The sequence below is a fragment of the Budorcas taxicolor genome, chromosome 4 (genome assembly GCF_023091745.1).
Source record: "Budorcas taxicolor isolate Tak-1 chromosome 4, Takin1.1, whole genome shotgun sequence".
NCBI lineage: Eukaryota > Metazoa > Chordata > Mammalia > Artiodactyla > Bovidae > Budorcas > Budorcas taxicolor.
Genome location: NC_068913.1, coordinates 29,221,838 through 29,246,308, shown reverse-complemented (window position 1 = coordinate 29,246,308; position 24,471 = coordinate 29,221,838). Strand labels below are relative to the sequence as shown.

Sequence of the window (24,471 nt, the reverse complement as noted above, 5' to 3'; positions counted from 1 at the left end):
CCTCAGAATGTCACTGAAGAGTGATGCACCACCAAAACACAGGATGTTATTCCAAAACATCACCTCAATCATACGTTTGTTTGGAGATGAGTCGTAGTCTTAACATAATAAGAGCAGAAGGCTAAAGGTGGACTCTTCTCATTGCAACTTGGAATTCCAAACTAACGCAGAGTTTGTTTTTTCTTAAAAGAACAAGTCAGATATTTGCTCATGAAAAGCAAGAAATGCACTGAAGCTTTTAACATTACTTTGAGTTTATACGCAAGCCTTTACAAAATTAACGTTGTTGAAAACCCATGAAGATTGTTGGAAAAGATTTTATCATTACAATGTATGATATTGCAATTTTAAGGAGATACAAACAATGGTTGTATATTTGCTCTAATTTAAAAAGCCAAGATTCATAAGTCTGATTTTGCTTATACTATATGCTTTTACCATGAATTTAAAGTATAGAATATATACCTGAATGCAAATAAAAAAGTATATGAGGAAGCAAAAATACTTTAACAAACTTATTGGCAGCAAGCAGTCATTTATAATAAAAGGGTATTTCATCTCCTATCTGTATTCATGGAAGAGAAATAAATGTGGGAAAACAACTACTTTAAATCATGTACAATACTCATTCAATGTTATATCTGTGTGCCACAGCAGAGACTTGACATGCACTATGGGAATGACACCAAAAGTTACCACAACCTCACAAAACAAGTTATCTTTGTTTCCCAGACAGAATTTGTGTGACATCTTCCCACGTCATCATAGGAAGCAAATCTATACTAAAGTGAGAGAAAGGTTTCTTCTCACGTGTAATAACTGCAGTAGCACATTGGCTGCTCACAGGAGCTTTTGACTAAAGTGAAGGGACTAGGGAAATGTCCATACTGTGAAATTTCAGACCCCTGTGATTTCATGCTATTTCCTAGGACAGCACCTACCATGTTTCAAGGCCTATGCCAGGGAGTTCTAGGGCATCGACCATAGTCCTCACATTCACTCTCCAGCACACCTTATATTCTCGTTATGGATGAATGAACTGAGTGATTGCCCTAATTCTGGTTCCCAGTGGGATCAGCAATAATACTTTTAAAGTGATCAAGGCTGGGTGATTTGTTGTCAGGTACTGCTCAAGAAGATATGCACTGCTCTGGAGCCATTATTGCCAGACAAGGGAACCACAAAACAGTATGGAGGAGGAAGCTTGAGAGAAAAAAGAGGAAGCACAGTTAGTCTTGGGGCTTATGGTAAAGAATAAAAGTGTCCAACTGGGAGGCAGTGAGCCTCATGTGAGAAGAAAGCAGAAGCCCTGGTGACTTGATAGATGTAAGGATTTCCAAGTCATGGAGACAATTCCTGAGGAATAAATAAAGTCCAAAGTCCCTAAATTCACTAGGTAGAGTTGGCTCTTCTCACAGAGATTAACTGGTATATATCACATCATGGAACTTCAGAGACTTGGACATAATTTGTTTCCTTCAATTTACTGACAAGAAACAAGCACAGCATGTACATAAACTTCCAGTGGATAAAACCACAAATGATTCAACAGAACTGAAATAATGTTTTTCTCAAATTATTTTCTTTAATACCTTTCCTTGATTTGACTTTTTGATAGAAGCATATCTGTTTCAGGTTAATATTTCTTAACAGGAAACTGGAGCAGTATGGTATACTGCTAAAAGGGCGCAGACACACTTGAAAGTCAGGGGAACAGATGGTGAGAGGAGCCATTTCACTGAGTCAGTGAAGGATCCTGACCAGCATTCCAGGAAGTAGTTTCAAAACTGATCCAGCCCTTCAAACAGGGCTATGCTAAGATACCAACATTTCACATCTTAGAACACAGGGAAGATGGTTTTAATCTAAAAATTTTTCAGAGTCAGAAACTATTGCTGTGGTCAGATAAAATGGAAATATTTAATGTACAACAGCTATCGCCTAACATGCACAAAAAAATGAATTACAATTAAGTTAGATTAACAGGGTAGTGTTGGAGAAGGGCATGGCAACCCACTCCAGTATTCTTGCCTGGAGATCCTATGGACAGAGGAGCCTAGCGGGCTACAGTCCATGGGGTCACAAAGAGTCGGACACTACTGAGCAACACAAACAACACAACAGGGTGGTATAGGGTGGGAAGGGTACAAAGATGCCCTAGACCACACAAGTGCAAAGGAAAGTAGAGAACTGGCTCTAATGACCTGTAGTAATTACCACAGGTTGTCAGTTTTAAACTAGGCTCTGATGGATAACTAGCATTTCACCAGAAAGAGCATGATATTGGAAAGAGGGGTATGACAGAACCGGGTGTTGGGGCAGGGGAGGCCTATCCATATTTTAATAATGACCTTCAAGTTTTAATTACTTTTCTCAACATCATGGCAACTGGAACACTATCTTATGGATAATATTAAAATAAAATTAATATTTTATTAATAATAAAATACCATATACTGAAAAATTACATGTATCTCACTAGATCTATTTATTTAGCCAATGAAATCAAGAAGACATCGGTTTCAATCAAAAGATTCAACTTCTCTTATGAAATGGACACTGGCAAAAATTAGAAAAGTAGACAATGTTAAATGTTCAAGGGATCTAAGAAAGTAAAAACCATCACACATTACTCGTGAGACTGTGGACTGGCATAGCTATTCTGGAGAACATTTCAGCACTGTACACTATGACCCAGAGATTCTTCTGCTCTTCAAGAAATTCTCATTTAGTTACAAGGTGATGCGTATACATACACACTGGAGCATTTTTTGGTGGTATGAGAATTGGAGGTCACTGGGTCATCCAATTGGAGAATAGGTAGGTAAAATGGAGCAGTGCTTGCCAAGGATTACTACAGTGATTAAAAGCAAACTATTAGGTATATGTATCCATTATACGACTGAGTGTAACAAGACATGCTTAGTCATAAAAATAAGAAATGAAAAGAGACTGATGACACCAAACCATTTATACCCATTAAAATTCATGAGCAAAAAGCAAAAGATACATGTTTCATGTAAGAAGCCATACAAACAAACAAGAAAACAGGAGAAAATGACTTCCTATAGGGGCAAGGAAAATGGAAGTAGGGATAGGAGGTAAGGAGGGAGGGAGGAAGGGAGGAAGGGAGGGAGTAGAAAGGAAGGGTGGGAGAGAGGGAGGGAAGGGACTACTTTTCTAACTCTTAAGACAAAGAAGTCAACAGATGACCCTTGACAGAACACTAATTATGTCATCACCTACTTTTTAAGAAGCTCATAGAAAAAGTGGATGCAAAAATTTTAAGTTGCTGCATGTTCAAAATTATATACAATATGCATAAGCCTTACAAAAGGAATATAAATACAAGGCTTTGGTGAGCAGCAGTCTGGACTGGTGTAAAACAGCGTGGTCGAAGTATCCTACGCTCAAGCTCCACTGCTCCGTGGCTTATGACTCAGGGCAGCTCCTAAGATGGGAGCAGCTGACTAGATCTACCAGGTAATGTCTGTTCTCTTAGAGTGGCATCTGGGAAGACACGCTTGTAAAGCCTCAAACTGTTTTGTCTTTAATAAAAGGTTCCAAATCCCTAAATCTAGTCTAGCTAAATAAAAAGAAGAGCCACATTAAAAAACAAACAAGTAAACAATGAAAAAATTTTAAAGTTCTTAATCATTTAATGTTTGCCTATGGCTTTCGTGGTATTTTTCAAGATGGTATTTATTTTCTCTCCTCATTTCAGATAGTGGATAGAAAATTAAAATCGCCATGTGACACATTTTTTTAGGCAGTAAAAACCTCTAAGTTTTCATTTTTACTGGACACTCAAGGGAATGGTAACCCACTCCAGTATTCTTGCCCGAAGAATCCCAAGGAGAGTGGAGCCTGGTGGGTTACAGTCTATAGGGTCTCAACGAATTGGAGGCAACTGAGCAACTAACACTCACTTTCACTTGGTTTTCAAGAATGTATTACTATAAAATGTTTTGGAGACAAAAAAATTACTTGACAGGGGCTTCCTTTGTATTTAAAAGTCACTGATGTTTTGTTAAAAGTCTTGGTTTACAATATTGACTCATGTTATTCCTAGTAAATGAGTCTTTTGTCATAGCAACCTCTTTTCCCATGGGGGATTGGATGAGGAGTGCCTTATTTGCAGTCATCTAAAACCGAAGCTCTACACCCACTCAGAAGGGAGCATAACATTTACAGCAAATGTCACAACAACTATTATGAAACAATCGGCAGATGAGTCATGTGAGATTGAGGCAAAACAAGTGACAGTTCAAATGATTTTAGAGTACTTAACCTTGTTATTAGAATCCATTTTTAAAATCGTTTGTATCTGCTGGAAAAAATTATTTTAAAAATCGCAGAGTAGAGCCAGCCACTAATGTTCAACTAGAAATAAACCAGCTGCTTGGCTACTGTTAAAATAGCTATCAAATAAATCTACTGAGCCTAAAATAATGGTGCTGATATTCATGGAAACATATTTGAACCCACAGGCCTACAGTATTAACAATAAAGTAACTAGATAGGTAAAGACATCTCTGACTAGAGTTGGAAATAGAAACTCCTGAGGTTTCAGCATCCCAACCAAGTTTACAAATGGGGAAACCAAGTAGCTTCAGGGATGCTGAGTTTGGGACAGGGCATGTGTAAGGAACTAGAGAAATAGAACAGAAGTGGCCAGAGCATATGGAAGCTCATTCTCACATGAGATTTGCTGGCTTGCAGACAAATGTACTAATGAGTTTTCCCTACCAGGAGTCAGTATTAATAACAACAAAAAATAAACTTGTTCCACAATTTACCACCTGCCTTCCAAATACTGATTCTCTACAACAAAGCTGCTGGGGTAGGTATTATTAATACTATCGTTATTAGATAAATAATCTAAGATCCAGGACAAGTTTAGTAACTTAACCAATGGCAACCAAGTAGTTGGTTTTGCAGCCATGTTACTTGGTAGCCCTCTGAATGCAAGACTAGAATACCTGAAATCATGGTACTTTTTCTTTGGCCTGGACTTAAAAAGTAAATTCTCCTCTTGCTTCTGTCTTAACTTTCATCTAAATTATACAGAACAGATGAATTATAAGAGAGAAAACTTTCTTTTCACCTAAGCCTTAAGAACAGCCTCAAATACAGTTTTACTTTCCTATTTCCTAAACAGCAAAAAGGGAGTAGAATCCCATTCATCTACATGGGTTCTGAAAGAATTATGTGATTTGCTTTTCTAATTTCAGGTCACAGAATAGAGAGTTGACTCAAATGTACACTGTTATACTATTTTAAAAATGAAAACTCACCTGTTTTGCAAAACTTTGCTACTTAAGCAAAGATGGTAGAATAAGTCTATTTTATAAATGGTAAAGTATGCAACTAATATAATTTTTGAAGTTGTAATGATGTAATTTTTTCATACCCCCAAATATTTCTTTTGATATGAAGTTATATGCTATTATTAATCTTAGAGGGTGTCTATAAATATCACACAATTCAAAAAGATCATTAATCAAAAACTGGTTGAAAAACATTTTTTTTTCCACTTTAGTTTAGGTGGCAGGATTTGGTGATACAAAGCTAGGATATTAATTTGCTGACAGTTTCAGTCTGAATTCTGCTGTCTTCTCACCTCCCCAGTATGAATTATGCTACAGACCTCTGTAAATGCAATGCAGTGGAAAAGCACATGTTAGTCATCAGGGTTGAATTTTTTGTTCTGGGCCATGGAGAGGCTACCCATCAGTGAATAAAGGTCTGCCCACCTGGCCTTTTGGATCATAGTTCAGGCACACAATTAATTCATTATGAAGTGAGTCACTGCTTGCTTTTGAACTAGTCTTCCCAGCTTTGGAGGTGAATGTCCTGTCACTGACCTGAAGAAATACCTCTACTCTTTCAAACTCCATTAAATCACATTTCCTTCTGTTTTTTTTTTTTTAAACTGGTGGAGGTAGAAGGAAAGAATATGTTCAACAATTAGCTAATTGTTGGGCATCTAAATAGGTATTTGTGTTTATGTATCAGTAAAGGTTTTAGAAGTATAAAACCGATTAAAATAATACAAGCTAATTCCTTTAATTTACAGTCTCCATGGTACATATTTTTGAAATTTAATTATAGGGTCACACAATGTGAGCTACTTAACAGGTTTTAAAAATCTTGAAGTAAAGAGAAAATCTCATCTTTTCCATTTATTTTGAGTCTTATGAATATGTATTTCTTTGTTATACTAAGTACTGCATGCATATATTTGTATTTATAATGAAGGTATATATGTATCTTCATTTTTTGTAGCTTACCATGTCCCCTCCACTGTCTTTCTCCTTCTTGAGAGGTAACCATCATGCTAAATTTTGCATTCATTATCCCTTTGATTTTTTACATTCTTTTGATTTTTAAAAAAATATACTGTTACCTACCTATGTTTTCCTGAACAAAACTTTGAACTGCTGTTTCTAATCTTCACAAAATACCATCAAGCTATAAGTGGTCTTCTGTACCTTTTAACAATGCATTTTGAAAAATCATAAATGCTGTTGAATGAATGTAGTTTAGTGTGTTTTCATTTCCTAAGAACATAGAATTCATCCATAAACATTTTAGAATCCAGATCCTTTAGTGTCCGTGCTATGGAATCATTCTTTAAGCTGAGAGGAAATGGAAATCTAAAGTTTTTTAGAAATATTTGTGACCAACTTGTACCTTCTCTGAAAATTCATTAAAGGGTTGCAGAAAACTGACTGATGTTGAGATATAATTTATAATTGCACTAATAGAAATACAATACCTATAACCAATAGTCTTAAGAATCTTGCATCAATGGTCACAAATATATGTGAAATATTTATTTCCTCTGGTGTCATGTTTAGAAAGAAAAATGAAAAGCAAAGGGACAATGGATGGTAAGAAACAATAAATGGAGGACTGGAGAAAAATGTAGTGGCTTGAATTGTATTCTTCACATGCCTGAAAGATGGTCACAAGTAAGAGGGTTTCCTATCTATGCTGCTCATTTCCCTTGGAAAACTGAGAGAAAATTTTAAAGTCTAAAATGAATGTGAGAGGTTTCCCTGGTTGTCCAGTGGTTAGGAATCCACCTTGCAATGCAAGAGACACCAGTTTGATACCTGGCCCAGGAAGATCTCACATGCCTCGGAGCAACTAAGCCTGTGTGTTAGAACTACTGAGCTTGTGCTCAAGAGCCCACGAGACATAACTACTGAGCCCATGTGCTGCAATTACTGAAGTCGGCGCACCTAGAGCCTATGCTCCACAACAGGAGAGGCCACCACAAGGAGAAGCCCACACGTAACAACTAGAGAGTAGCCTCTATTCGCCACAACTAGAGAAAGCCCACGTGCAGCAATGAAGACCCACCTTAGCCAAAAATAAAAGAAATAACAAATAAATAAATCTTTAAAAAATAAGTAAAATAAAATGAATGTGTATTCATCTAGAAAGGATTTACATTTGTTTTTTCCAGAAGTATGGATGTGAGAGTTGGACTATGAAGAAAGCTGAGCGCCAAAGAATTGATGCTTTTGAACTGTGGTGCTGGAGAAGACTCTTGAGAGTCCCTTGGACTGCAAGGAGATCCAACCAGTCCATTCTGAAGGAGATCAGCCCTGGGATTTCTTTGGAGGGAATGATGCTAAAGCTGAAACTCCAGTACTTTGGCCACCTCATGGGAAGAGTTGCCTCATTGGAAAAGACTCTGATGCTGGGAGGGATTGGGGGCAGGAGGAGAAGGGGACGACAGAGGATGAGATGGCTGGATTGCATCACCAATTTGATGGACATGAGTTTGAGTGAACTCCGGGAGTTGGTGATGGACAGGGAGGCCTGGCATGCTGCGATTCATGGGGTCGCAAACAGTCGGACATGACTGAGTGGCTGAACTGAACTGAGGGAACTAAAAATCTGGGGCACTTTAAATTAAATTAACCATTTGAAGTTATAAAAATCTGGGCTACAGCTTTATATATTCTGGTTATAACTCCTCAAGGAGAGAGTGTGCCCCTGCCCTGGTCTACATCAAGATATCTCTGGGGGTGGGGATGAGGGACCCACCGATGTAGCATAAATATGTGTCATGGGTTGGATGGTCTCCTGTTAGATCACCTTCTTTGGTCAGCACAGGGCTTGGCCTTCTCTCTTCTGAAAACCAAAACTCAAGACTCAAGTATACAAATGTCCTCACAGAAGAAGTGACTTCACTGATTCCAGTTCTTTCCCTATCACGGATAACCTCTGGGTGTCTGCTTTCAATTAGCCAGATAATTTATGACTTATAAATAATTTATTATACATTTATGTTAGTATGTATGAAATTATAGACATATATTTTGGCATAACATACAGAAGATACTTTTTATCAGTCAAGCTGACTGTCCAAAATCAACTAGATTGCGTGAAGAAACAGTGAAGTGAGTTCCCTTTGAATAAGAGTGCCCCAGTGGAAATCTGATAATCACATATCAGAAAAGCAGATGATTCAAGAATCAGAGATTCGATCAATCTCTTTCAGCTCCAAACCATCATGACTCTATACAATACAATGGAAGAAGCATGTCACAGTTATACATGAGAAGTTATTACACCAGCTTTTTCCTGTAGCGAGCAATGCCTGATAAGGAGGCATTATAATGACAGAGAAGGAAAACTCAAAATTTCAGTCAATGATGGTGACTTGAAAACAGCTGATTCCATAGGAGTGGCTGTTGCCTTTGCTTAGCTTGATACAGGAACTATATACATAGTCTATTGGGTTGTTCAGTCGCTAAGATGTGTCCAACTCTTTGCGACCCCATGGACAAGCTCCTCTATCCTCCACTATCTCTGCTCAAACTCATGTCCATTGAGTTGGTGATGCTATCTAACCATCTCATCCTCTGCCGCCCTCTTCACCTTTTGCCTTCAATCTTTCCCAGCATCAGGGTCTCTTCCAACGAGTCAGCTCTTCGCATCAGCCGGCCAAACTATTGGAGTTTCAGCTTCAGCATCAGTCCTTTCAATGAATATTCAGGATGAATTTCCTTTAGGATTGACTGGTTTGGTCTCCTTGCTCTCCAAGGGACTCTCAAGAGTCTTTTCCAACACCAGAGTTTGAAAGCACCAATTTTTCGGTGCTCAGCCTCCTTTGTGGTTCAACTGTCACATTCGTACATGACTCCTGGAAAAACTATAGCTTTGACTAGATGGACCTTTGTTGGCAAAGTGATGTCTCTGCTTTTTAATACACTGTCTAGGTTTCCCATAGCTGTTCTTCCAAGGAGTAAGCGTCTTTTAATTTCATGGCTGCGGTCACTGTTCGCAGTGATTTCGGAGCCCAGAAAATAAAATTTGTCACTGTTTCCACTTTCCCCCTTTCTATCTGCCATGAAGTGATTGCACCAGTTGCCATGATCCTAGTTTTCTGAATGTTGAGTTTTAAGCTAGCTTTTTACCCTCCTCTTTTACCTCAAGAGGCTCTTTACCCTCTCTTGGCTTTTTGCTATCAGAGTGGTAGCATCTGCACATCTGAGGTTGTTGATATTTCTCCTGGCAGTCTTGATTCCTGCTTGGGATTCATCCAAAATGGCACTTTGCATGATGTACTCTGCATATAAGTTAAATAAGCAGGGTGATAATATATAGATAGTCTTGACGTTCTCCTTTCCCGATTTGGAAACAGCCTGTTCCATGTCCAATTCTAACTGTTGCTTCTTGTCCTGCATACAGGTTTCTCAGGAGGCGGGTAAGGTGGTCTGGTATTTCTATCTCTCGAAGAATTTTCCATAGTTTATTGTGATCCACACAATCAAAGGCTTTAGCATAGTCAATGAAGCAGATGCTTTTCTGGTATTCCTTTGCTTTTTTCTATGATACAACGGGTGCTGACAATTAGAGCTCTGGTTCCTCTGCCTTTTCTAAAGCCAGATTGTACATCTGGAAGTTCTCAGTTCACATACTGTTGAAGTCTAGCTTGAAGGATTTTGAGCATTACCTTGCTAGCATTTGAAATGAGTGCTATAGTATGGTAGTTTGAACATTCTTTGTCATCACCCTTCTCTGGGACTGGAATGAAAACTGACCTTTTCTGGTCCTGTGGACACTGCCGAGTTTTTCAAATTTGCTGGCACATTGAGTGCAGCACTTTAACAGCATCATTATTAAAGATTTGAAATAGCTCAGCTGGAATTCCATCATCTCCACTAGCTTTATTTGTCGTAATGCTTCCTAAGGCTCACTTGACTTCCCACTCCAGGATGTCTGGTGCTAGGTGAGTGACCCCACTATCGTGGTTGTCTGGATCATTAAGACCTTTTTGTTTTGTTCTTCTGTGTATTCTTGCTACCTCTTCTTAATCTCTTCTGCTTCTGTTAGATTCTTGCCATTTCTGTCCTTTCTGTCCTTTATTGTGCCCATCTTTGCATGAAATGTTCCCTTGGTATCTCCAATTTTATTGAAGAGATCTCTAGTCTTTCCCATTCTACTGTCTATACACACAATTTCTTGTTGACTCCCAAATTTACTGTTTTATATTCTTGTATCACTGGCTTCAAAAAATCATGTGTTATTTCAGACCCATTTTCTTGAATCTTTTGTTTTTCAAGGACAGAGTTCATATGTCATTTGTCTGGCTATCCTCATTGCCAGGCAAAATGAATAGCATATAGAAGGTCCTCAACACACTGCTTAGTGGAACTGTGTTCCTCAATTATGATACTACAACTATTTTTCATTACTCTTCAGGTCAAACAGATAAAACCTACTTTGCTGGGCAACTGTTCCGAAAGGTGTGCATGAAGTTGTTCTCACTTACTGATGTGTCTACTCACAGCAGAATAACCAAGAGCCATGAAGAAGGACTTCAGGGTTGTACAGCTACTGGGCAGTGAGTGTATACTCAGCATAAATAAGAGTGTGTGGGTTTTGTTTTTTTTTTTTGGAAGATTACATTTCAGCATTTTCAAACTTGTGATTATCATCCAAACTTTGTATATAAAATCACATTTACTCAGTTCCACACATTATAAACCTATCAGAAAAGTAACTAAGGTCAGGTGGCTTTAAACTTCAGTTCAGAAATATCACTGAGTTTTAGGGGGCTAATCAAAGATTTAACTTTCAAAACAACCAAAATAATAAGAGCCGTACCTCAGCATGAGGAGTAGGTGGCAAAACTGAAGTCTCATTTTCAGTAATATTTCCAGTTGGACCATTGTTTGGTGAACTGGGACCAGATCCTGGGGAACTGCTACTGACTGAAGATTCTGAAAAACAATGGGAAGTACAAATACACTCATGAAAAACATACAGAGATGAACTGTAGTTATACTCTAAGTAATATACAGCAACAGACACTGTTTCTCCCCCCAGCATGAATGACAAGCACCATGTCACTAAATAAAAAGAACCCTAAAAAAACTTGGAACATTTCTGAATTTTCGTATCACTTTTCTCCCCTTCTTTTAACTGCTAAAAATACAACATAGTATTCAATAATTTTAAAGATATTCAGTTGGAGAGGATTATAGAAGCTTTTGATCAGGAAAAAAATAAAGCAAGTAATCTTCTATTACTTCCTCTTGGGCTATCATAAAAAAAAATAAGTGTAATAGACTTGCATAGTTCATAAAACCATGCCATCAGCACATGAGGCCTGGAACCATTTCCATGGTATGTGGAAAAACTGCTTATATTCTATGTTATAAATAGCTCTTTATTTAATATACTAAGGCTATACCTTATTACAGAGCATCTTAGTCAAAGTTATGTGGAGAAAATACAGTGGAAGATAAAATCTCAGTGTTACACTGATCGCCTAGTACAACATTGTTTAATCTTAACTCTACCCAACTTATTTTCCAGAAGATAAGATGTCTAAATTTAATATGTTCAATTTTAAAGACCAATATAACAAGAAATTCATTTACCAAAAGTTAAATAAAAACAATACAGATCATCTCTGTCAATTTCAGACATAAAGTTCAAATGCATTTCAATTTATGACAGAGGTAGTTCACTTACTAAAATATCTAATTAATGAAATATAAACTTCCAGATACTAGAAATATAGCTAAGAGAGGCCACCTTATCAAGCTTTGGCAAGTAATCTGTTGAGCTCTAATCAATTCCCTATTACTTTCCATAGTTCTTTCATTTCAACATTTTTCTAGGTGTCTCATCCTTTGTCTACTCAGCTCTGCACAAATGATCTTGATTCACGCTTCTTGGAGACTGACAACTTCTAAATGATTTCCATCAGTAATTTTTCTTTCTACCTCATGATTTTGTTATATACACTCTCCTTGCCCACATCAAAGTGAAAACATTTCTCTTCTGCTCCCTGCTCCAATACTGTCACATACACTTTCACCCATGGCCCCACCCCTGAACATCTGCTTTAAGATTTTGCTCCATCAATTATTTTGAACCTTCATGTTGTCCTTTTCCACTGGAATTGTACATCTAGTCTGAAAGCATGCTAGTAACTTGTAAGAAGTGATGCGCTCATTCCTTTAAGAGCTGGCCATCTAGCTTACTCATTGTGGACGGGAATTGTTCTCTCAAAATACAAAATTTGAAAAGTTTTGACAAAGCAGTTCTCATTCTCCTCATCCCTTCTACAATAAAATTCTTTACCTCCAGATTTGTTTTTCCTTCTCTCTGGCTTTTCCTCCTTCAATCAATTCCTAAATGTAGGTATTCACCGAAGTTTGTAGCCTTATCCTATTTCTCTTTTCCTTGTCAAAACAATTCAAAGTGATGACACCAAGTATCATTTTTAGGCAGAACCTTTGCATTCAGTTCAGTTCAGTCGCTCAGCCATGTCTGACTCTTTGTGACCCCATGGACCGCAGCACACCAGGCCTCTCTGCCCATCACTGCTTCCCTGCCCATCAGCAACCCCCGGAGTTTACCCAAATTCATGTCCATTGAGTTGGTGATGCCATCCAAACATCTCATCCTCTGTCGTCTCCTTCTGCCCTCAATATTTCCTCCCATAAAAGCTGCATTTCTTGTGGTTTCCTCTCAGAATCTCCAGTCTGAATCCCTTTGGAATGTTGGACATTGTTTATCTCTCTTTAATGTATATTGAATTCAGTGTATTTTAATATTAAACATGCCCTGCTTAACTCTGTTTATAGGCATCTTTAGATTTCACTTCTATGCAGAGTACATCATGAGAAACGCTGGGCTGGAAGAAGCACAAGCTGGAATCAAGATTGCTGGGAGAAATATCAATAACCTCAGATATGCAGATGACACCACCCTTATGGCAGAAAGTGAAGAGGAACGAAAAAGCCTCTTGATGAAAGTGAAAGAGGAGAGTGAAAAAGTTGGCTTAAAGCTCAACATTCAGAAAACGAAGATCATGGCATCTGGTTCCATCACATCATGGGAAATAGATGGGGAAACAGTGGAAACAGTGTCAGACTTTATTTTTTGGGGCTGCAAAATCACTGTAGATGGTGACTGCAGCCATGAAATTAAAAGATGCTTACTCCTTGGAAGAAAAGTTATGACCAACCTAGAAGCATATTGAAAAGCAGAGGCATTACTTTGCCAACAAACGTCCGTTTAGCCAAGGCTATGGTTTTTCCTGTGGTCATGTATGGATGTGAGAGTTGGACTATGAAGAAGGCTGAGTGCCGAAGAATTGATGCTTTTGAAGTGTGGTGTTGGAGAAGACTCTTGAGAGTCCCTTGGACTGCAAGGAGATCCAACCAGTCCATTCTAAAGGAGATCAGCTTTGGGTGTTCTTTGGAAGGACTGATGCTAAAGCTGAAACTCCAGTACTTTGGCCACCTCATGCGAAGAGTTGACTCATTGGAAAAGACTCTGATGCTGGGAGGGATTGGGGGCAGGAGGAAAAGGGGACGACAGAGGATGAGATGGCTAGATGGCATCACTGACTCGATGGACGCGAGTCTGAGTGAACTCTGGGAGTTGGTGATGGACAGGGAGGCCTGGCATGCTGCGATTCATGGGGTTGCAAAGAGTTGGACGCGACTGAACTGAACTGACTGAGAGTCATTCTCATTCCCTTCCTTATGCCAAATCTAATCAATTACTAGGTCAGTTTGTTTTGTTCTTTCCATTATTTTTCATCTTCTTCTGACTACAAAGATTTCAGTTTCATCTCTCAGCCCTCATTATCCTCTCATGGACTATAGAAAATATCTCCTAACATTTCTGAGTTGCTATAGTAGTCCTTCCAAACTTTCCTTAAACTGCTGCCAGATGGATCAGAGTGAGACAACTTTCACTATATTCCTCTGCCCCAAAATGGAGCCTGACATTATTTCCTACTATTGCCCTTTCTGAACTCTGCACTCAGTCAAATTTAAATTGCCTACTTCCCGTATGTGCCACTTTCCCATTTCAGGCTTTTTTATGCTCTTATTTCTCCACCTCCTTCATCACAGGGTCAATCCCACCTCTATGTTCAAAGCCTGGCTCATATACCATCTGTTCCCTGTAAATGGGAGTGCCCAAGTTGCAGGCTATAGCTGCTTGCCCTCCCTTGGAACCCTTACAACTTTCAACTTTCTATTATAAATATTTCTCTACTCAGAAGTGTATCACCAATGGAAAGAATGTGAGACTGGTGACAGAATTCTGATCATGCCACCTACTTACTATGGGATTTCAAGTCACTGGTATCATAAAGTTCCTAAATATATTTCGCTCACTGTCTTTCAGTCTATATATCTTGCTTACATTTTGATTAATCTACTTTTTATATGTGCCTCTTTCTTGTTTATTTTTCTTTTAAGAAAGAAAATGAACATTAAAAAAATCCATCAGGAATTTGTTTCCCCTGTCTTTCTTGTATGACTACACACTGATTTCTCATTAAAGTCCCATTCTGCATCCTGTCTTTAATTAAAAAAAAAAGAAAAAGAAAACTATTTTAAAATGTCTTGTCAATTTAAAAGTATATTATTTATATTATTTTATGTGATATTCATACAGAAGTGTTGCCTTATATATTGAATAGAAATCACTATGGCAGACACTAGAATGTAAGACGATAGACTCTACCACAGGATTCTACAAGATCACACTGGACATGGTCTGGGAGAAGAGGTAGCAACTGATTTTTTGGGAACACTGAAAAAAATCTCTAAGTAGAAGTAATGTCACAACTGGGGCTTGAAGATGAGAAACTCATGAAAAGGTGGCAGTGGAGAAAGGGAGAGCAGAGGAGAAGACATTATAGGCACAGGAATGTGCCAGGACCTAGAATTTTTAAATAGCATGGCTTTGTAGAGGGAAGAGCAGAAGACCCTTGAATCTGAAAAAGGGAATGATGACATGTGGCTCTCATGTTAACTACTGGGAGGAGACAGGTGGCATGGGTTTGGAAAAAAGAAAACAGTTGAACCTATGAAACAGGGAAGAGAGAGGATAGAGGTGAGACATAACAGCAGTGGCAATTCAACTGCTATGATGCTATGGTGGTCTCTGACTGGACAGCAAAAATAATTAGTATTAAGATACAAACAGAGCTCATCCTAATCACATGAACGCTGACACAGAAAGAAGATGCAGAGGTGCAGAAAACTGTGTGTCAAGTAGCTCAAATTCTCCAAAAACATTTAGATTAACTGCAACATAAAGTTAAAATATCAATTAAAACATACTAGTTTTACATACAGTTAAAAATATCAACCAAAGCATCCATAAGTCTCATCTCACTGATCAGAAATAAGTGTCTAGTCTCTTCAAATACAAGTTTTTTTCCCTCAGTTGAAAAGGAGAGTTATTATCTCACAAAATGAGAGAAAATTATGATATTTCATAAGTAAAGAACCTGAGTAGAACTCTAGCAAATCATAACCCCTATAAATGAGAGTTAATTATTACTCAATTAAGTACTGAGCTAAATTCCACTGAAATTTGGTAAGAAAGAAAACGTGACCATGTGGGGAAAAGTTATAATCATGAAAAAGACTAATAGGAAAATAGAAAAGGACATTGCAATATGACCCAGCAATCCCACTGCTGGGCATACACACTGAGGAAACCAGAATTGGAAGAGACACATGTACCCCAATGTTCATCACAGCACTGTTTATAATAGCCAGGACATGGAAACAACCTAGATGTCCATCAGCAGATGAATGGGTAAGAAAGCTGTGGTACATATACACAATGGAGTATTACTCAGCCATTAAAAAGAATACATTTGAATCAGTTCTGATGAGATGGATGAAACTGGAGCCGATTATACAGAGTGAAGTAAGCCAGAAAGAAAAACACCAATACAGTATACTAACACATATATATGGAATTTAGAAAGATGGCAATGATGACCCTGTATGCAAGACAGCAAAAAAGACACAGATGTGTATAGCGGACTTTTGGACTCAGAGGGAGAGGGAGAGGGTGGGATGATTTGGGAGAATGGCATTGAAACATGCATACTATCATGTAAGAATCGAATCACCAGTCTATGTCCGATGCAGGATACAGCATGCTTGGGGCTGGTGCACGGGGATGACCCAGAGGGATGTTGTGGGGAGGGAGGTGGGAGGGGGGTTCATGTTTGGGATTGCATGTACACCCGTGGTGGATTCATGTCAATGTATAGCAAAACCAATACAGTGTTATAAAGTAAAGTAAAGTAAAAATAAAAAGTTAAAAAAATAATAATAAATAAATAAATAAAACCTTAATAAGATTTTAAAGAAACAAAAAAAGAAATATACATGTGTTTCTATTTTCTTTAAGTTTTTCTGTTATGAGAGAACCTACTATCTCCCATCAGAAAAATGACCTATAGGTCATTACATTAGACAATTGATACGTTCATTATTCTTTACTTTCATTAATACAGATTCACTCTACAGATTCATCCCCACCCCCATCAAGGACTTCTATTATGAAAACTTAAGATTTTCACTTAATGAAATACAAATAGGTTTATTGGGGGAAAAAGTCTGCAACTCTAAAGTCATTACTGAATTGGTCTAAACTAGTGATTATATCTGATTCTGGAAAATAAACTCTAGTAAAATAATTACTTATTTAATACTTATCCCTTAAGAAAAAAAAAATTCACCAATACTTTTCCTCAGATAAACATATTAATCTGTCAGGACTGAATAGGAGACTAAACATTTTTCTTCTCCCTAGTGATTTGTCAAAATACTGCCTCATCAGTAGTCTACACTTTTCTACCTCTGCCGCCACAATCTTTATATTGTCTTCCTAAACTAGACATTACCATGACGAAAGTAGAGAAAGAAAAGAAACAATTTTTAAAAAAACTTTCTAAGAATAAGATTCGATCCTAGAGAAATAATGCCAACTGACTACTTTGATAGAAGCACAATTTTCCTTGGGAAAGGACAAACATGGCTCTAGATTTCCATTTCTGTATTGATGCAACCAAAGGAAATGGTCACATACAATGCATAGCTCTAAGTAGTTACTCAATAAACAATAGTTGGTTTTGTTATTTTGGCTAGCCTTTTTGCTTCTTCTATCCCTATGTCTTCTCAGACCAGGTACAAATGGGACTAGAAGGCTTTGTAAGACATCAGGCTGAATTTCCTAACCTGTTCACCCCACTACTAACCAGGCAGCTAAAATACTAAGAACTCTTCCATTTGAGACTAGTGAAAATGACAGTTTCTTTCCCTTCATAACAGGCAATATATCCCCCTCCTGCCACAAGTCCCAGTTCACTAGTAAACACATAATGTCATTTATGAGTTCTGTAAATTTGTTGAAAAGTCAAGGTTTTGCTGTTTCACATAGTTTAATTTTCCCAGATGTATTCTGTACATTAACGTCTGAGTATGGGGGAAGTATTCTTCTTGAACCTCCCTCTGCTCATTTCTGATCAAATTTCATTAAAAGTTATATTCTCCGGCTTGGCATTCCCAAAATGGACTGCTTGTTTCTGAAAAGATTAAGGTGCGCTCTGGCATTCCCTAGTTATGCCTATTGACATATAGTTCTGTTTTTCATTCATTTCCTGTTTAACATAGCTGGTGAATGCATGGCAAGGTTTACTGAACTACTTGTGAGTTTTCAATATAACTTCCTTTCAAGAAATGTTTCTCTTCAAAATAAATTTTAATATACAGCAGGTACATTTATTCTAAGCTAATTTTGTTTCATTCCTACTGGCAGCAGTTTTTTTTTTTTTCCTCCAGTGTGTATCTACCCAGTCCTCAATTACCTGTCACCTCAAACATTCGCTTCTTGAATGAAGTGACAACATTTCCATCCTTCCGCCTGAGTAAGGGGCTGCTTCTCCTCTCTGCCACTTTCTGTTTTAACCTGGACCGCACCTTCAAGTTGGGCTCAGAGGCTGGGAATTGAGACAAAGAAAATAGATAAAAATTAAAAAATGGAGAGCCAATTGCTCCTGTGTAATAATACTACTAATAATAAAGGCTCACCCTTTTCTTGGTCCTTTCTCATGTCAAATTAAAACCCAAGCATGTAAATAAGGCATTATTATAAATTAATTAAACAGATAAATGTCATAATTATTTTTATGAAACATGAAATATTATGCTACATCTCTAAATGTAAAGTGAAAAGAGAGTAAAAAATATGCTTTCTACCTATTTTATCTAGTAGAATTGGGATTGTTAACAGGAAGTTAAATGACTGAGAGTGTTTGGGTCAGAATAAGATTTATTATACTTTACTGTCAGTTCTTTTAATTCTCTCAAGGGTGAAACTCAAGAACCACTAAAAACGGTACCCTAATGTGATTTTAGAGACTCTTGGCCGACTTCTGGTAATAGGAAGACACCTCTGCAGAAAATAATTTATATCTAATTCTGACTCCTGAAATATTTAAATGTCAGTAGTTTCTAACCTGAAATCCTGGGAAAATACACTTGGTATAATAACACAAACCAAGCAGAATCACTATGAGTAAAGCTTTGTATACAGCGAATACACAGTCAATTAGAAAGGAAGGGTGGCCAAATCTTATAGGTAAAGTTCTGAGTTAGGTTATATATTCCAAAATACAAAAGCATATTATTCATACATATGTGTTACTTTGGTTACACTATTCTAAAGAGTGATGCTCTATAATTTATCTTCATGCATTAAGTTTTGAAGTGACTGTACTTTAGAAGAATGGAAACATTGGATTGATTCTGCCGTAGAAATCAATGATGATGGAGGCGGTGGTGATGATGATAATTAGGAAAACAATGCTTCTGAAGACAATTAACATTTATACAGTGATCACTATGTTCCACTACTGTCCTGAAATCTTTGTCAATATTAACTTCTCTAACCACAGAAAATCTAATGGGACAGAGTCTACTTACACTTTGATTGTATCAGTGAGGAAACCAAAACACGGAGATGTAAGTAACTTGCCCAAAGTCATCAAAGTAAAAAGGGATGATGAAGCCAGCATCTGTACCCAGATAACCTAGCTCACATCTAATATTCTAACACTGAAAATACTGCTCTTCAACCTTTCTTTATGTAGGAACAGCAGAACAAATTTAGAACTGCTTTTCCAAAGCATTACTAATCACATATATCAGATACAATGTTATCATGTAGCTAGAATTCTCGAGCAGATAAAATGATTTCTTTGAAGGAATTTTATAGTTCTGCCCAACTACAGAGGATATCAGAAGTAAAATTTACAATCTTCTATTACTCATTTATTTATTTTTGATATAAAATACTTTAGTTTCCTCTTTGTTCTTCTCTCACTCACCTCTTATTTTAGATCTACCTTGGACTGAGAATCCTAGATTTTCTTGGAACTGGCCAGAGAAAATTAAAAAGTTAAATTGTGATGGGGGGGGGGGCGGGTTTACAGCTGATTTTATGCCCCCAAACACTAAAAATGTAAAAAAAAAGGGGGGGGGGACCTGGAAATATTGTAAAAGTAGAAAATGGGCAGGAGATAAGGGTAGAAACCAGAAATGAGTACAAGAAGCCCAGTGACTAGAGACCACAAAGGTCTTACTTCCTGGGCCTTCCACTTTGAAGCAAAGAAGGGTAATAGTTTGGGGGAAGGATTAAAGTTCTTGCCAGACTTTGCAGGAGTGCAGATTTTCCTTAACCCACTTGATTTTAGCAGAGAAGACTGAATCTGAACTACTAGCATCCAACATACCTGCGAATAAAGGGGAAAAGATGGAACTATATACTATTTCACTTAGATCCCCACCCTCACCCCCCATACATGGGCTTCCCTGGTGGCTCAGATGGAAAAGAATCTGCCTGCAACACAGGAGACCCAGGTTTGATTCCTAGGTTGGGAAGATTCCCCCGGAGTAGGGAATGGCTACCCACTCCAGTATCCTTGCCTGGCATGGACAGAGGAGCCGGGCAGGCTACAGACCATGAGGTCGCAAAGAGTCAGACACGATTGAGTGACTAACATACACACACCCATCCCCATATATTTATTTTTAAATGCCTTTAAAAACACCAACTTTGTGTCTGATAAGTTGTAGGTTAATAAATATATTCCATTTCAAATTTAAAAAATGAATCCCTATATGCTAACTATTAATATATTGGCATCTGCTGTCGTCTTGCTTATAAGCCTAGGATAAAAATCACAGATTTTTAGATCTTGATCTAGACAAGACTTTAGGATGAATTCTAATGGATTCAGATGTTACAGACTGGCTCTCCAGAGGGAGTAAACCAATTGATCCATCACTTGAAAGATGCAGTAGAAAAGGCACCATGTTTCAGCAGGAATATGTGGAATTGGTACCACACATCCCACCCATGAGATTTTCAGTGCGATTTTATTGCTTTCTGAGTCTGGCTCTACATTTGTGAATTCAAATATGAAACTCTTAACATCTTCCTTATTTCACAGAACTTTGGCCACAGGACTAGATAACTAAGAATAACTATGAAGATCTGGGTGAATGCAAAAGGGAAGAAAAAGGTTTTGGTTCAATTCAGTAGCTCAGTCGTGTCCAATTCTTTGCGACCCCATGGACTGCAGCACGCCAGGCTGCCCTGTCCATCACCAACTCCCAGAGCTTGCTCAAACTCATGTCCATCGAGTCGATGATGCCATCCAATCATCTCATCCTCTGTCGTCCCCTTCTCCACCTGCCTTCAATCTTTCCCAGCATCAGGGTCTTTTCCAATGAGTCAGTTCTTCGCATCAGGTAGCCAAAGTACTGGAGTTTCAGCTTTAGCATCAGTCCTTTCAATGAATATTCAAGACTGATTTCCTTTAGGATGGACTGGTTGGATCTCCTTGCAGTCCAAGAGACTCTCAAAAGTCTTTTCCAACACCACAGTTCAAAAGCATCAATTCTTTGGCGCTCAGCTTTCTTTACAGTCCAATTCTCGCATCCATACATGACTACTGGAAAAACCATAGCCTTGACTAGATGGACCTTTGTTGGCAAAGTATTGCCTCTGCTTTTTAATATGCCATCTAGGTAGGTCATAGCTTCTTTTCCAAGGAGCAAGCGTCTTTTAATCTCATGGCTGCAGTCACCATCTGCAGTGATTTTGGTTTAGGTAATTTTTATTATTGCTGCTACTGCCAGGTTATGCTAGGAATGACAGAGCTGGGACTGAGCCCCAAATCCCCTGATACCCAGTCTAGTCCTCCTTCTCCTCACACATTGCACTAGCCAGGGCAAAATATCTGCAGTAAAGATGAAAATGTGACAACAGCTTGGAAAATCATCATGTGCCACTTAAACATTCTACAGGAAACCTAGAACTCCATAAGCTTTTCAGAAAATGACTTCACAGGTCAGCAGAAAGCTTTTGTTCCTACATATCTATTTGAGAATGAGCTAGATATTCATCTTTTAAGTAGCTTTCTATAGTCAACATTAAAAAAAAAGTGGACATCAGAGTAGGTATGACAACGGGATTTTGTTTTCACATCTATCATCTACTATCAGTCTGCTCATTCATGAAAGTCGGCTATGAAGATACTGTTGTAGTTTATGGAGTGAAATAGATGTGCTTTCAGTGCCTGTTTATGCATTCAGTATTTGGCTTTGGATGAATTACTTTATATCTTTAAATCTCAGTTTCTCATGTTAAAATGGAGATAGTTTGTTTTTCCATTTTTTTCCTCCATATGTCCCAATAGACTGCATTTTCCTTCTTCCTCTGAGATCACAAGACCAAATCCTGGGGTTGCATCACCCCATTCCTTTGCTGGTTGGGTCTTGTTTGGACTCAGCCTATTTATTGGTAAGACTGGCCAGGGATCGAAGAATTAAGGAGCTCGAGGTCAGGTATCCTATGCTCTCTCTGCTATAGCGCTGCATTGTGAGGTATAGCTTTGTCTCTTCCTGATTTCATCTCCCTCTTGAAGGCTCCGTTCCATGGTTCCAGCTTTCCCAGCACTCTAGCAACCTTATTTCTTCTCTGTGCTTCTTCAGCACTAGGGGTGGGAATGGTTTCCTGCTGTAGCTATTTTCTGGATACCTCAACATTCCCAAGCTGTTGTAAGCAGTCCCTTCATAAAAGCCTATGACCCACATTATGTGGGTTCTGTTACTTGCCAAAGCTCTGATTAACACAGTTGTACATGTTTTGCAAAGTTATCATGCAGTCAAACAAAATAATATCTAGTAGAAGATAAACCAGTGGTTCTCAGTTGGCAAAGATTTTTGACACCAGGGACATCTGGGAACGTCTGGAGATACTCTGATTGTCAGTATGGGGAGTTGCTACTGGAATGTAGTGGGTAGAGCCCAGGGATGTTGCTAAACATCCTACTATGCACAGGACAGCCACACAACAAAGAATTATCTGGACCCAAATGGTATGGCCAAGTGTGAAAACTCTGGGGTAAGTAATCAGGAAATGGAAGATGTTACTAATTGTTCTACACAGAGAGAAATAAAGGGGATAATGATATCTTGGGGATTCTCAAAGAGGATGTAGAAGAGTATCAGAAGAAAAAAAAGATTATCAGAAACCAGGGAGTGCTACAGGTAGCTTAAAATAGTAAATATTTCAATATATTTTAAGTTTAGAATTTTATTTTAAAACATTCAGATCAAACCTAGTCAACTTCCATTGGCTATGAAAAAATCACAACTTTTCTAAGTAAAAGGCTAAGTCTATTGGTTTAAGCAAAAACTTTCGCCTGTACTTCATTTCTGATTTTGAGTCACCAGAAGTATTAGTATCTTGGTGGTGAAGGCCAAGGTTGGAATGATAAATAACCATCATTTAGTCCTCATAAGGCTTTATAAACTCACTCCTAACATTTCAGAAGCCCACACATCGAACTCAGCATGACATATACCCAGGCAGTAGAATTAATAACCTATTGTGCTGACTCAGTTTGCAGTTAAGAGTTAATTCCATTTTCAATGCTCTGGTCTCCCCAAAGACTGAAGATTTCTATTCCAGTGACTTACTAATGGGATGAAAATCCTCAAGAGCCCAGAAAGAGATCACTAACTGGGGAGACATTTTGCTTATATTTGAATGTAATTCATGCCTAGTTGCACTAATTGCCTTTCTATTTTTACCCCACACCCATCACTCTCTACATCTCAATCAATCACAAAAACAGAAGGCAAACTTTTAGTGTGTGTGCCCACTGAATGTATTTGTTTGCTGAGATGAAAACACTGCATGAAAAATTGATTATCATTATTTAAATGAAAAAAATATTAAAGATGAGAGAACTAAAACTTTTTTCTCTTTTTGCTTAAAAAACAAGTGAACAAAGGAAACAGAAAACATGTGAAAACTGCCTCACGAGTTAAATGTATTTGAAATCTTTTCTTCTCATACGAATCTCCCTAGTTCAAAATGAACTTGGGTGTCAAACGGTGTGAAAATAAACAATGAGAAGAGCAGTAAAGTTAGGTAGCAGACACAAAGGTTAAAAAATTAAGATTCTAAAGCACAGTAAGTCATAAGGTCCAGACTTGTCATTTCACCAAGAGACTGATGTGTGGAGTGCATATGTGAGTGTGGGAGTGTCACTTTGCATATGTACAAACATACAAACACAGAAGCTATCTTTTGTAGAGGCAAACAGGTCTCTGGCACAGACAGACGGTAGACTCAGATTTCAGTGCTAACTATTTCATGTACTAACACCGGCAATCCTGGGTGAGTTTTGGGATTTCCATGAGCTATTTTGTCATCTATTGGAGATGATATATATAGATACACTATGGTGGAAGATTAAAGGGGTTGAATGAAGTTCCTAGTTCAACTGACTGGCCATCACAAAAAAGTTGGTCAATAGATAGATGTTGAATAAATGAATGTATAATTATGTCCATATATAAGACGAAGAATGAATAAAATTAAAAGGTAAGCAGCTTAGCATGCACACACAAAGACAGAAGGCTACAAGTGGTTTATTCCTTTTGCCTAGGGCAGTATTATCTATAATAACAACAAAAGTAACAGTGGTCCTTTTCTGATCTTTCACTCAGTATATTTAAAATACTTTATGTTTACTGATTGACTTTTCACATTTTCCTCACTTTTTTTATTTCCCTGTTTATA

General features: G+C 37.9%; 1 protein-coding gene across 1 annotated transcript in view; it reads right to left on the bottom strand.

Moving 5' to 3' along the window:
- The window catches only part of HDAC9 (histone deacetylase 9), a 584,217-nt gene that overhangs the window by 400,014 nt on the left and 159,732 nt on the right, over window positions 1-24,471 (bottom strand). Inside the window, exons 7-8 of the mRNA XM_052639177.1 lie at window positions 18,179-18,310; window positions 11,134-11,249 (exon numbers count right to left, since the gene is read on the bottom strand). Of these exons, the coding sequence (XP_052495137.1) occupies window positions 11,134-11,249; window positions 18,179-18,310 (248 nt within the window). The remainder of the gene's footprint in view (window positions 1-11,133; window positions 11,250-18,178; window positions 18,311-24,471) is intronic.